The sequence below is a fragment of the Carassius gibelio genome, chromosome B19 (genome assembly GCF_023724105.1).
Source record: "Carassius gibelio isolate Cgi1373 ecotype wild population from Czech Republic chromosome B19, carGib1.2-hapl.c, whole genome shotgun sequence".
In the NCBI taxonomy this organism is placed as follows: domain Eukaryota; kingdom Metazoa; phylum Chordata; class Actinopteri; order Cypriniformes; family Cyprinidae; genus Carassius; species Carassius gibelio.
This window is the reverse complement of record NC_068414.1, coordinates 33,516,548-33,530,319: the sequence shown is the minus strand read 5'-3', so window position 1 is coordinate 33,530,319 and position 13,772 is coordinate 33,516,548. Positions and strand designations below refer to the sequence as shown.

At 38.0% G+C, this 13,772-nt stretch overlaps 1 protein-coding gene across 3 annotated transcripts; it reads right to left on the bottom strand.

Annotated features, from left to right (window-relative positions):
- Positions 1–520: 520 nt before the first annotated feature.
- Positions 521–12,581, bottom strand: LOC127978907 (bromodomain-containing protein 2). Of its 3 annotated transcripts, none has more exons than XM_052583877.1 (12): positions 11,944–12,581; positions 7,576–7,870; positions 7,304–7,441; positions 6,994–7,138; positions 6,034–6,233; positions 5,446–5,904; positions 5,232–5,360; positions 4,134–4,367; positions 3,735–3,997; positions 3,320–3,642; positions 2,086–2,214; positions 521–1,993 (listed from the first exon to the last, which is right to left on the bottom strand). In XM_052583877.1, exons 2-12 carry the CDS (start codon positions 7,846–7,848, stop codon positions 1,863–1,865), a joined length of 2,424 nt encoding a protein of 807 aa, XP_052439837.1. In that variant the 5' UTR covers positions 7,849–7,870; positions 11,944–12,581; the 3' UTR covers positions 521–1,862. The 3 variants fall into 3 exon arrangements, with proteins under 3 accessions (XP_052439837.1, XP_052439835.1, XP_052439836.1); XM_052583875.1 differs by having other exon boundaries at positions 10,405–12,580; XM_052583876.1 differs by having other exon boundaries at positions 4,146–4,367; positions 10,405–12,580.
- Between the last annotated feature and the right edge of the window lie 1,191 nt (positions 12,582–13,772).

Genomic DNA, 13,772 nt, shown 5'->3' with positions numbered 1-13,772 from the left:
ACTGTGTATATTTATTATATACAAACACATGCATGTATATATTTTAAGAAAAATATGTATATATTAAATAAATTTATATATTATATAAAATATAAAAATATGAATATATAATTGAATATTTTCAAAATATATACTGTATGTGTGTTTATACATAATATACACAGTACATAATGTAAACAAAAACTTTAATTTTGTACGCAAAAATATTTTGACTGCACTGATTTTAATATATACATGCATAAAATCCCTTTAATATATATAAATAAAAAATAATGTCTTATATCCATACATTACAGCCATTTTAAGTTATTTCATTGTCTATATAGTTTTATTAAAGTAATTAGCTGAGATAATTTATATATATATATATATATATATATTGTTTAAAGTAGCAATTTTATTTTCATGGTTTAAACTAAATATAATATGCCAAGATGCAATAAATATTCCACTGAAAATCAAATAGAAATGAGATCATGAAATAGCTTGCACCTGAAATAATAACACACTGAGCCACAAGTTTCTTTTAAGGACATCTCACCCTTTTTATTAACGTGACATTTTTCGGATGAGAATAATGATCGCATGAAGCATCGGTTGAGATGATGCTTACAGCTTGAGGTTTCATTTCGTGGTTATGTTTTGCTGTTGTATTCTTAAAAAAAAAAAAACACACAACGCGCCGTGGAAAAAACAGCCACAATACTAAAGAGAAGAGCTGAAGATAGTAGAAAACAAAGAAAACAAATTATGCAGGAAACAGAAATCAGGTCATATTGACAGATGCAAGCTGCGAAGTCATGAAACTCACATATGTACAAATTTTGAAAGATAAAATAAAAATATTACAAACTTCAGGTATTTGTTGTGTTATGAAACTGAAACTATATTTCCAAGTATTTAATTTCTAAATATGAGGGTAATTCTGTTAAAACCATAAACTGTGCATTACAACAAAACCAGAAACTCAAAAACCAAGATTTACAAACAGTATTCATATCAACACCTAATCAAGCAGCCGTGCACCTCTCAAAGTGCATCTAAGACTCTGTTACGCTCTAGAAATCGTGACCGAAACCACATGAATATAGAAATAATTTATGCATCCACAAATAAACCGAATACCCATGTTGCCCAGCTAATTTCAAAGAGCAAGATTCTGCATGTTTGTATTTAAAACACTGGAGGATTTGAATGCATTCAGTTGACCACAGGGAATAAAGCAGGCTGGATGGAAAGTTATCAGATTCAAGTTTAAACACGCCACTAAAGCCAACAGCTCGCCCCACTGGACAGAGACGGGTGACGTTTCTCGCTGTTCTCATAACTTCTGGTTGTACAGATGCCGTTTGAACAGGTAGAGCTTTGTTTTTTCAGATCCATGTATGTGCGCAGTGTGTAAAGAGGAAACCACGGGATTCAACGGCACACATCACACACACACACTCATGCACACAAAAGTGACAGCAGCTTCCACTCCAAGCCTTTTGTTTTCTTTAGCCTTTTGACAAACTACTAAAGAGTCAAACGAAGACCAACAAAATATTCACAAAAGAAAAAGTCAGATTTTCGTTTTCTTCCCTACCAGGGAATAGCTTAAAATTCTTCTTTATAAAAGAAAAATAGATATTTATATATCTTTGTACATGTATATACACAAAGTAAAGAAGGATGGACTAACAGAAAGGTCTGTCAGTTCCTTCTCCGTCCAACATTTCCCAGAATTCTCTCTGACCTGCTTTTACACATCTAAAGAGAAACACTCCTCTTCTTTAAACATAATTTCATTAGTTACTGTTATCAAGAGCAGAACGCTATTCTATTCTGGGCTGGAGTGCATGTTGTATTTGATGTCCGTTCTTTCAGTCGGAGTCTGAGTCACTGGTGTCAGAGGAGGAGGAAGAGGAGGATGAAGAGGAAGAGTCTGAGCTGGAGCTGCTGGCGCTGAGACGAGACGCCATGGCTTGAGCCTCCACCCCGGTGGGCTTCTCCACTGAGACAGAAACAGAGACGTGTTATTCAGTTAGTCTCCATTAACCTGACTCTGAATCAGCGGTGATCATTTAGAAGCATTTCGGTCCCTACCTTTGGTTTTCTGTGGTTTCTTGGCAGAGTTGAGCTGTCCGCTGACGTCCTGCAGTCGTCTCTCCAGCTCTCTCTTCTTCTCCAGAGCCAGTTCCTCACGGGATTTCCCTGCAGTTCCTTTGACAGACACTGGAGAACACAAGAAGCACATTCAGTCTTGACAGCATGATATAAGATGCACAATATGTGTTAATCAGTCAAGAGAGTCTCTACCTATACGACCGTGACAGTAAAGATATTTAGATTGCCTTTTATTCTTTCAAATATTTATTTGAATATATATTATTTGTTTTTTGAAATAAACTTTTTTATTCATAGGAGAATTTCCAAAAAACATTAAACAGCAAAACGGTTTTCAGCATTGTTGATATTGTCATCAAATCAGTTAATTAATAAGATTTCTGAAGGATCATGTGACACTGAATACTGGAGTTATGATGCTGAAAATACACAGGAATAAGTTACATTTAAAAATATATTAAAATTGAGAAGTTATTTTTTTTAAATTGCAATAATATTTCACTATAGTATTGTTTATACACTATTTTTGATCAACATGAGTTTCTTTCAGAAACTTTTTTTTTTAAATCTTATAAACCTCAAATATTTAAACAGTAGTGTATTTTTCTATTTTCTTCCTCTTAGCATGTATTTATTTAACCTTGCACATATATTGATACATGAGTCACTTCAGCGATAACTCTTTCTGACATCAGTGGAGGAATGAAAGAACAGCTTTGTGTTTGTTCACAGAAAGAGTAAAGGGCAGATTACTCTCTACCTGTAAAGAGTGCTGAATAAAACCAGGAAAGGTGGGGCTAACACAATGCATTATGGGTTAAAGTCTGGTATCAGATTCCCATTAGCTGCTCAAGAATCTCCTTTTCTCAGGAAACTCTTATCGTTTTAAGCAAATCAACTGCACATATATAAAAATGGTCTGAATTAGGCTTGTTAAGCTTTTTTTTTATTTATTTAAATAACATAATATGCCAATTAATCCATCTTATTAAATCACATTAATTTCAGCTAAGAAACCACCCCCCAAAAAATCAGATTTATTCAAACATTCGATTAATTCAGAAACTAATTAACATTTGAATGCATTTTTTCCTCCATATTTACATTGCTCCAAATTATAAATAGAATTAAGTAATCAATCTATGCAAATAATAAATATTTCCCTATGGATAAATGGTCAACCCTGGTCTGAACCCTCTCTTAATGCTCTCACCGCTAGGTTTCCGTGGTTTCTTGCGTAAGCACATCATGACGTAGTTCTCCAGCTCCCGCAGCGTGGACGGCTTGAGCGTCTCGAAGTCGATCTCGATCTCCTCGGGGTTGGTGTCACGCAGCGAGGGCTCTCGTGATTGGATGATGTGAACGACGCGGCCCAGTTTCTCGCCCGGCAGCCTGTTGATGTCCAGACTGAGCTGCCGCTTCTCATCGTAGCTCATGGGGCTGGTCTCCTCTTCCTCCTCAGAGTCGTAGTGTGGCGTGAGACCTCCTTGGCTCATTTGAGAGTTAAAAGAAGGGGCTTGAGATTTCTTTGAGGACCTAGAGAAAAAAAACAAAAAAAAAGGACAAGTTAATGTTTTGTTGACATTGGGGTTTAAATGAGTTATACAGAATCAGTGTTTGAGACATACTTGCTCTTGCTGCTCTTCTTGTTGGAGGTCTTCTTGCTCTGAGTGGAGCTCGCTGCTTTGCTGTTACTCCTGCTCTTTGGTGTCTTGGAGAGTTTTGGTGTTTTGGGTGGCCGGATGAGGGCATCATCCTCCATCATACTCCTGGCCCTCTTGTGTTTCTCCAGCTTCTTCTTTTTCTTCTTGTCTTTCTTTTCTTTCTTCTTCTTGGGCTTGATGATGGGTGTAGAGGACAGCGCGGCCAGCTGCTCGTGCACCGCTCTCAACTGCAGACAAGCGAGTGAGTGAGTGTCACTGTGTGCATTCTAAACCCACGCTCACTGCAGCTCTCAGTAATGTATGACTATGTCAAATCTGTCAGTGCCGGTTTAGCAGACTTTGCTGGAAAAGTTCAGTCGCTACCTGTGTACACACCTGTTCCTGAAGCTGGGCCAGGCGATTCGCTCGCTCCTCCTCACTGTCGGAGCTCGGGCTGCTCTCGCTCTCACTCTCGCTGCTCACGTCACTCTCTGATGATGACGAGGAAGAGGAGGAGGAAGAGGAGGAGTGACCGCCCAGGCCACCGCCCAGAGACGCAGGTGGGTGGGACACCAGGGGCTCGTCTGGCATCTTGGCGAAGCGGAACTCAAAGACATCCTGAAACAGAGAGAAGACATTATTAATATTCAGCTTTTGAATGGGTTATCAAGGGAAGCTACACAGTTAATCATACATTTCAACTGTTCTCTCAATTAAGCTTAATAAAGCACATTGGCCCGCTGGTTAATTAATTATCCTGATTTTTTTTTCTTTAGACAATTCGGTTATCTTGCATTGGTAACAAACTAACTTACCAGATGTCAAGAGTTTAAATCCTCCAATCAGAGCTTTGATTCCCTTAAAGAGTAAAGTGTTTTACTAAACCTTCCCAACCTGGAAACCATGCACGTATTTTCACGCTAAAAAAAGAGCAGGTGGTCTGAATAATCAACAAGCAAATATTTTGACGTTTACTGATTACCGATTAAGTCTTAATAAGGTCCGTTTGTTCCTTGTTGAGGTCACTTAAGCTATGCATCTAAATTTGCATTAGAAACCTGCTTAGTGATAACTTTTTTTATGATTGTGATTAATTAATTCACATAGGCACCCCCTGTGGTACAATACAAAGTCTTTTCTGTTATTTTAATAGAAAAAAAATAATTTTGAATTAATAGACACGGTAGATGGATAAGCATGTGAGTGAAAGTCTGCAGTATTTAAAATGGCACACAATGTAAGGGTTCAAAATCACAAGGTAATGAGTAATTACTCTTGATTTGCATGAAATTATTGGCCAGTTGTCTTATTTCACAAAGCTTTTACCAGTTTTCATAATGTTGGGAGTGTTGAAGTGTATTATAAATATAATAAATAAGAAAACTAAATGAAGTAAAATAAAATCCACCACTTGATGTGATGACTTATGTGGAACTGCAAAGACTTTTACATTTCTTTTAATTTAAGTGCAAGCATCTGTACCTGTAATTTTCGAGCCATGGCCACCACATCGTGATCTGGGGGATTGTACTTGTAACAGTTGGAGAACATTAGCCTGATGTCAGCAGCAAACTGCAACGCATCCCTGTACTCACGATGATCCATTTTCCTCTACAAGATAGAGCAAATCATCAGGTCTGAACATGCACATGGTTTCATATTATCATGTAACACATCTAAACGTCTTTATACACACCTTAACTGTGCTTAGATCCATGGGATACTTGATGATATCATGATAGTCGTGCAGTCCCAGTGAGGAAGCGTCCACTGGCTTGTAGAAGGGCCAGGCGTAGGCCGCGTGCTTCTTGGACAGCAGCTCTTTGAGAATCGTGCTGCAGTACCGAAGCTGCTGGCTCATCTTCCCGCGCCGCACCGGCTGATGTTGGTTCTGGGAGTCGGGCAAGTCTTTTCGTGGTGGTTTGATGGGCCTTCCACTGCCACCTCGTCTTGCCGGTACTTTGTCTCCACCCATTCCTCCACCAAGGCCCATGCCCAGGCCCAGGCTCTGATTGGGGTCGCCACCCAAAGCGGAGAGGGTGAGCAGGGAGTCACCTCCGCCCATGCTGAGACCCATTCCTCCTACACCCATAGTGAGCGGCATACCTGTGGTGGTGGGGGTGGTCGTGTCTGCCTTGCGCTTGACACCCTTTTTCTATTAAAAAAAAATAAAAATAAATGGAGAAGAATGAGCTAAACTGTATGTTGGCATTCCAAGTAGGTTATGCAGCATATAAAAACTGATATGCATAAACAGATGTGATTAGGAAAGAGGTGAAGTTACCTTTGCAGTCGGTTGGGTCGGAGGTAGGCCCATCAGTGCAGGGGTGCTGTGTAAAGTGGGAAGCAAAGTCTTGGTTATAAGCGTCTGCGGTGGGGTGGAGAAGACAGAGTCTGGGGTGTCTGGAGTGGGAGGAGAATAGGCCAACAGGGACACGGAAGATATCGCAGGGACCTGATGAGCTGTCGTGAATCCACCTGAGACTAAAAAAAAAAAATTAAGAAATGAATGAGCATGAAAACACACAAACAGCCAAACATCAGCACCAGTAGAATTTTATGCAAAACATTTGAAGTTGCTCAAATAGAGAACGTGTAAAAAGAGCAATTAGTTGAGGGCATACAAACCGGGATCAATTAAATTTTAATGCAAATCAATTGTAATTAATCATTTTTTTAATTATAATTTCAAACAAGTGATAATTGAATTCAAATTGAATTTCATATAAGTAATAGGTGATAAATTTACATTTTACAAATACAACATTTAAACAATTAATACATTCATATATTTTAATATCTGAAAATTGCTAATTTTTTACATCTGAATATACTATTATTTTATATAGTTAGGTTTATTGTTAAATAGTTTCTGTTCTTTAAATTATTTTGTTTTACATTTTTCAAATTACAAATTAATTCCAAAAGTTACAAAAATTAAATTACAAAAAAGGATATTTATATATTTAAAATTTAATTTTACTTAGTCATGTTAACTATTTACATAATTACATTACAATTCATGTAATATTATAAATAAAATAATTACATTATATAAATACCTATAATTACATAAAATGTATGATGTATTTATAAGAACTTATATAATATATACACACACACACACAGTAAATGTTATACATTTTATTTTCGGGTAGCTATAGAAACCATGACCACGGAAATCCTGTCAACTGCTGTCTTAATCAGTTTATCACTTTATCATCAGTTTTCCCTCCAGTCTTACTTGATTTATGGCCTTTTTGAGGTTTGCCCTGTTTGCCCCTCGGGACAGGGGCGGGAATCTCTTCCTCCTCTTGGGGCATCTGTGCAACCTTCTGCAGGAAAGCCTTCTCCAGAGACTGAGCCATTAGGACAATGTCATCTGTTGGCTGTAATAAACAGACGACTGTGAGATCACATGGTATTTCTAGACGATACCACTGATGCAAGTAATTGCTCCATAATAGGTTGTATTATGACAAAATAAATCAAGCTCTGAGAACTGTCTGAGCGCTTCCAGAACATTTCACCTAAACATAGACTTACTGACTGACCTTGTTGTAGATGTAGCAGTTGGTAAACATGGTGTTGAAATCCTGCAAGCACTCGCTGCCGCTGCGGTAATAATTGTTTTCAAGTCTTCTCTTGATAGTCCCCATATCCATGGGCTGTTTAATGATTTTGTAATAATCCTGCATGAGACAATACAAGCCATTATTAAGTCAGAAAAACACACGGTTGAGTTTAGACCCATAACTCGTGGTATTATATGCCATCTTGTTTAATATTTGAACACAGAGTCTAATAACAAGTCCCCGAATCTTACAGGCAGGTTGAGTTTGGTAGCGTCCACCGGCTCATGGAAAGGCCAGGCGAAGTGATGCCTCCAAAGCGTCTTCTGCAAAGCCTTCTGGAGGAACTGCAGTTGGTTGGTTATGCGGCCCTGTCGAGCGGGGTCCTGAACAGGGGGTTGAGGGGGTCCAGATTGAGGCATCTGGGGCAGAGCAGGTCCCTCAAACCCCTCGTACAGCAGCGACGGCTTGCGGATGCGTTTGCCGGGAGTGGAGATGCTCTGCTCCATCATGATGACCCCCTGCATGCCGTCGCCCCCGCCCAGAGAGCTATGGAGAACAGGAAGATGAGAGTGAGTCATGTAGATAATAAACTAATTATCTAACTATACATAGAAACAGAACAATGAAAAACATTGTGACTGAATGAAATGAAACATGCATTAAAAATGTAAAGTCAACATCATCACAGTAGACTCTTCATGACTCAAACTCTGACTAAATAGCACATATTGCTTATGTGGACCACGCATGAAGACACAACTGCAGCTTCAGCAGTTTATCCGTCGGGGCATGGGTGAGTTATGCTGGTACACATTCCACACCCATTAACCACTGTCCTGCGGGAAACTGGGGGCGGGGCTTTAAACAGACCTATTAACCCAGATCAGGTCACGTGTGTTTATCTGAGGAATTAGCCAATGAGATTTGAATGATGAATCAATTATTCCCGTCCTTTGGAAAAATTTAATTATTCACCCTAAGGTTTTCTCTCTAAACCGTTAATAAATATAACAATTTTAATTGATCCTTCAAAAAAAAAAAAAAAATAATAATAATAATATATATATATCCCGTTTAACTTCTCTAAAGTATTATCAAATTTAAACTGCTTTTATATACATAATTTACTTCAGATATTAATTCATAATTGCAAATAAGGTTCGTAACTTTATAATATCATTATTTAAAAAATATACAATATACAACAAGTATATAGGATTGTATGACATTTAACACTTTAGGTGTTTAATAACTTTAGGTTTCGGACACTTTTTTATATATACTTATATATATATATATATAAACTGAACCGAACTTCCTCACTAAGACTTACCTTCTGAAGCCTAATCGTTGAACACTTTAAAGGGAACTTGTTGGTAGCATCCAATTTATTACATGTGCATCCTCTTGGGATTCATTCAGTGTATATCGGGATTGCACAGATGATGCAACATTTATAAAGCCATTGCAGCTGTTACTTGATTTTAATAACAAAAACTGCAGAGACAAAACACTTTAAGTGGGTGTTCACTCATTCTGCAGAGATGTTGCACTAATGCCTTCCAGTCAGTGTCTGTAAGTGAAGGTTTTCATACCTGCCCCAGTATGGACTGAGTGTCATTTAACAAACTAAAGAATACTAATGCAGACAGCCTGCTTCTAGAGAAGTCATCTTAGTAAATACATATCGATCAACTCAATTCACATTTGTAAACTTACAATTTTGGGTCAAGTTAATGTAAGCGCATTAAGCAAAATTTCTAAAACTTGGAGTTAAATGTTTAATTTAAACCGTGCTAAATGATACAAAAAACACAAAGTGTTCACATTTGAAAACTTTTATTTTCAGTCAAATTAAATGTTGGCATACAAACAATGTTTGGAAAAAATAAAAACAAATGATAGGTCTAATTATTCTGTCCCATCTAGTGCATGCTTGTCAAGAGGGAGGCAGATGGCAGGCTTCATGCGGTTCCTTTAACTATTTGAGTTGCTAAGCAACCAAAAGCGAAACAACCCCACAAATGATTGTTGTGCCATTAGATTTTAGTAATCACTGGAGCTCGACACTAAAATGAGTCGTGATGTGATCAAAGAGGCTCGAGCACAGAGATGCGGCCTCCACGCGTGGAAAATGTTGACAGAAGTCCACGTGTTGCGAGGCGGAAGCGCAATAATAGACGAGTTTCAGAATGACTAAAACCTTTGGCGAAACTAAAATCGGTCAACAATATATATATATAAAGTTATTAGAACAATCACAGCATTAAACCAAAAGCAAAAATAACACCCGATGCTGATATATAATCACTAGTTTTTGAAGTCAAGGCACCGCCTTGCGAACTAAATATGTAAGTTAAATATTATCTAAATTAACGTTAAATCGTATTGAACCATCGATCTAATCCCACAACCCCGGTATCATAATCTACCGGAAAAACTCACATGGTCAAGATGAGACATCAGCGGAAGAACGGATCAATGCACCACAATTTTATTAATGTATCAGAACACAGTTTTGAGTCCCCAATCACATGGGTCTATTTTTTTTATAATAAAGTCAGCAATCACTGCTTTGAATTAAAATGTTGAATGCTAGAAAACACTACTAGATGCTGGTAGCTGTTAGCATTACTTAGCCAACCAAGCTAATTTCCCGTTCGCACCCCAGCACTCCACGCGAAACGACCCACGAACACTTATACAACTCAGTCGAGTCTCGTGTGAAAAATAGGTTTTGTATTGCTCCACCTCGACAACCTTTAACGTGGACAGAACATTTGTAAATAAACTATCTGCCCGTTTCATGGAGCGAAAACGCGCCCAGCTGCACGTTAAAACTCAAGACTTTAAAAACTTGGAAGACTAACTTAACATTGAAAAATAGTCTCTCCGACATCAGTATCATTGGAAAGTCTAAGTCAACGCAGTCTTAATACTCCAGTCTTTCATCTGATGTTATAGCGACAGTTCGCAAGTGATTAAAAGAAAATAATTCCGAGCGATGCCAAATTATGACAATGTTCCAACAACATTTTCGTCCACAGAACAAGTGCAATGTCATTTACTCCAACCGGTACCTGTCAAAGGGCGGGCAAATAGCCGTCTCCATCGGGATGGATCCGTACTCTGTTTATAAACCGGTTTCGCTTGCGGAACGGAGTTTCTTGACCCTGTTTTCCCGACTTCCTCTATTCTCCTGCTCAGAGCTACAATGAAATGGCGACGTAGAGGCTCCGCCCGTCTTTTTATAAACCCATCGACGGCTCCATTGGCTCATGGAACGCCAAACGTACACGCCTACGCGAATTATATTGGTCGCTCTAGCTGTCAATCAAATATGCTGCGCCCACGTATCCCCCGGCGACCGATTTGTGGATTTAAACCAGATTATTTCACAAAAAACACTTGCCTAAGCAATGCCACTACCATAGACATGAGACAAACGGTCAGTCAAACATTTCGGCGAATAATTTAAAACACTCAAAGACGCGGTAACTTTTCCAGAAATGCTGCGTTTCTCAACAGTTCTGTGTTACGTCAACAGACTTCGCTGATTGGCTGCTCAGAACTAAGGCGCGCTCATCTAGAACAGATTGGAGACACGCCATTGGCCCGGCCGATCAGTCACGCGTAACAGACAAATGCGGCACGCACACATACCGCTCCCCTCGGCTTACAGCCCGCTCCTCATCCACTGCCTGAAAATTACAAAAATACCACATAAAATCCCCAACATCTAAACTAGGCAACCTCGTGATGTAAAATAGGAAGTAGAACGAAAGTAAAACAGCAAATCCGAGGCCTAAAATAAACAAAAACAATGCTACGTCTCAGTAAAAACTTGACCCAGTGTAAGAAAACACCTAACGTTAGCAAACTCAGACTCTCAAGCAAACAAAAAAGCCGATGCCCTTTCTCTGTGTAGATCCAACATGGCCTTCAAGGAGTGTCCTTCATAAATGACGCAGCAACTTCGGTTTTTCAAACGACGACACGTAGTTTTAAAGACAATTACCGCAAATATAGGTTTAAACTCTGTTAAATTGATCCAAAGTTACGTAAACATTCGAATTACTTTAAAAAGTTACACAAAACTTTGAAAAAAAGACACTAACGCGATTAGGCCAGATTCGAGCTCTAACTACCAAAGCCAAAATCATCTACAACACCGAAAATACGTATGATTTCCCTCAAATGTGTGTTTGTTATAATAAAAAGGCCATCAGTACTAACAAATCGCGTCGAGGTTTTCAAATAAACCATAATACTTTTTTTAGAGGACACTAGAAATACACAAATTAAGACTTTCTTCCAGAAGCCATTAACCAATGTTAAAGTATATTAAAACGATACGATAACCTGCATTTTTAAACGATTTTTAAGTGTAAACCCTAACAACGGGTTTTAGTCAAATATCCTTCCGCCCATCCCCCATGACAAGGTTACACATTTGAAACAATGTCACAGATTGTGGGAAATAAAATACGCTAAACCGGTCAAATTGTTCGTTATCTATAAATTATTTAAACCAAAATGCCTGATTTGAATTATTAACAATGTTTTACAACAACTGAATTTTGTTTTCTAAAAATAAATCTAAATCTTCTAACATATACCTCTATCCAGATTAAGTGAATTGAAAATAAAAAGGAAAAGCATATATGTCGAATTCCTCAATGTTTGGGTAAATTCCTGATTTTCTTCTTGTCTTCGGCCACGTTTCTTTATTCAACACATTTCCCTCAAACATGTCCGACTTCTTCTTCCTCTTCATTGGATCAAAGTGGGGGCAGGGAGAGTCACGTGACACACCAGTACTCGCTTGGCTTCAACTGGTTTTAAGCAGGAAAATCCGAGAACAAGTCTTCTTTTTAATATACGTTGAATACGAAAGCATTCCTTAGCGATTAAATACGCGATATTTAAAAAATCCATAAACTTTAAACTAGTAATTAGTCAGTAACGTTGATAAATCCAGAACAAAGAAGACATGACTGTCGTTGTCGCACCATGATTGGATAGAGTCGGTCACGTGTCTCGCGAACCATTGCGCCATGGCAAAACATTAAACCGGGATATTTTTGCACCGAGATTATCTCCTTGGATGATATAATCCGATTCCATTCGATCCCTTTCCAAATGCTCTGAATAAAACAATTCCGTTTAGAAAACCTCCTGGCAAAAAGTTTATTAGGAGCTCGAAAAATCCACGTAATCAATAGCTTTCATCTCCCTTGAATGGAATCCTCTCTGCGCATGCGCAGTTTCACTTGACTCCCTTCCACACGAAACCCCACAGAAGGCTCTTTGAGCTAAAACTGGAAACTTGTTCCGTGACTAATTTATTTTGTCTGATTAAAAAGTATAGCTACATTGAAACTGGAAATAAGTTTTAGTAATAACTAAAGCAAACAAGTACTTAGAATAAATTAAATTGATGCATTTAGTAGACGCTTTTATCCAAAGCGACTTACATTGCATTCTGGCTAACAATTTCCTGCTATCATGTGTTCCCTGGGAAAGAAGCAAGATATCTGCTGGATACATTATCCAAGCTATATATTTTTTACAACAGGGCACAGATAGGCTAATTATAATTTTAACTGATTTATAAAACCAATAAAATCTACCATAGAGAGAGAGAGAGAGAGAGAATGTGAATTCTTCATATTGTGGTTCTCAAAAATGACCTCTGTAGGTTTACCTTTTAATAATACATTTAAATATTACCAGATAGTTCTTTGACTATGTTGTCTTACATCTAACAACAACAGCATGACGAATGGGAAAGTACTGTAGCCTGGCCTGTCACTCATGTCCCACACCAGTGAGCACAGACAGTACTAACCCAGTCTGACTCAGCATCACAAGACTTGGCCAGGAGGGAAACGGTTGCTATGGAGGCTCTCGCTCACACAGTCTTATTTCCTAATAGCCTGATGACACTGCGCTGAAGGAAAGCACACACTTTTACAGTTTAATGCTCAGTGATTGGGTTTAGGTGAGGGGTGTTATATCCATTTGCATCTTTTGTTTAAATGGACTGGTTTATAGAACCTTTAAAGAAAATGACAAATAAATTAAAAAAAATGTTTGGTTGTTAGCCTACATTTTTATATCATAATATCATAAGCCTATTTTATACATCAGGCTTTTATGGGTCTTATCTGATATAGTGAGAATATGAGCTCATACTTGAGGAAGAAAGAAAAAACACTTAAATTCAGAGTCTCAAATTAAACATATACTGCAGATGTTATTTATACGGCCAATAGGCAAGATTAAGTTTATAGCTTGTGTTGTAAATCAATTAAATCCTTAAAATAATAAAACAGACTGCTAAGGTGCATATACATGTCAATTGTCACTATGTGCAAATAATATGTGTTATTAAGATTTTTAAATGCTTAGTTTTATGCTAAAAGCTCTTTGATTTTTTTTCTTT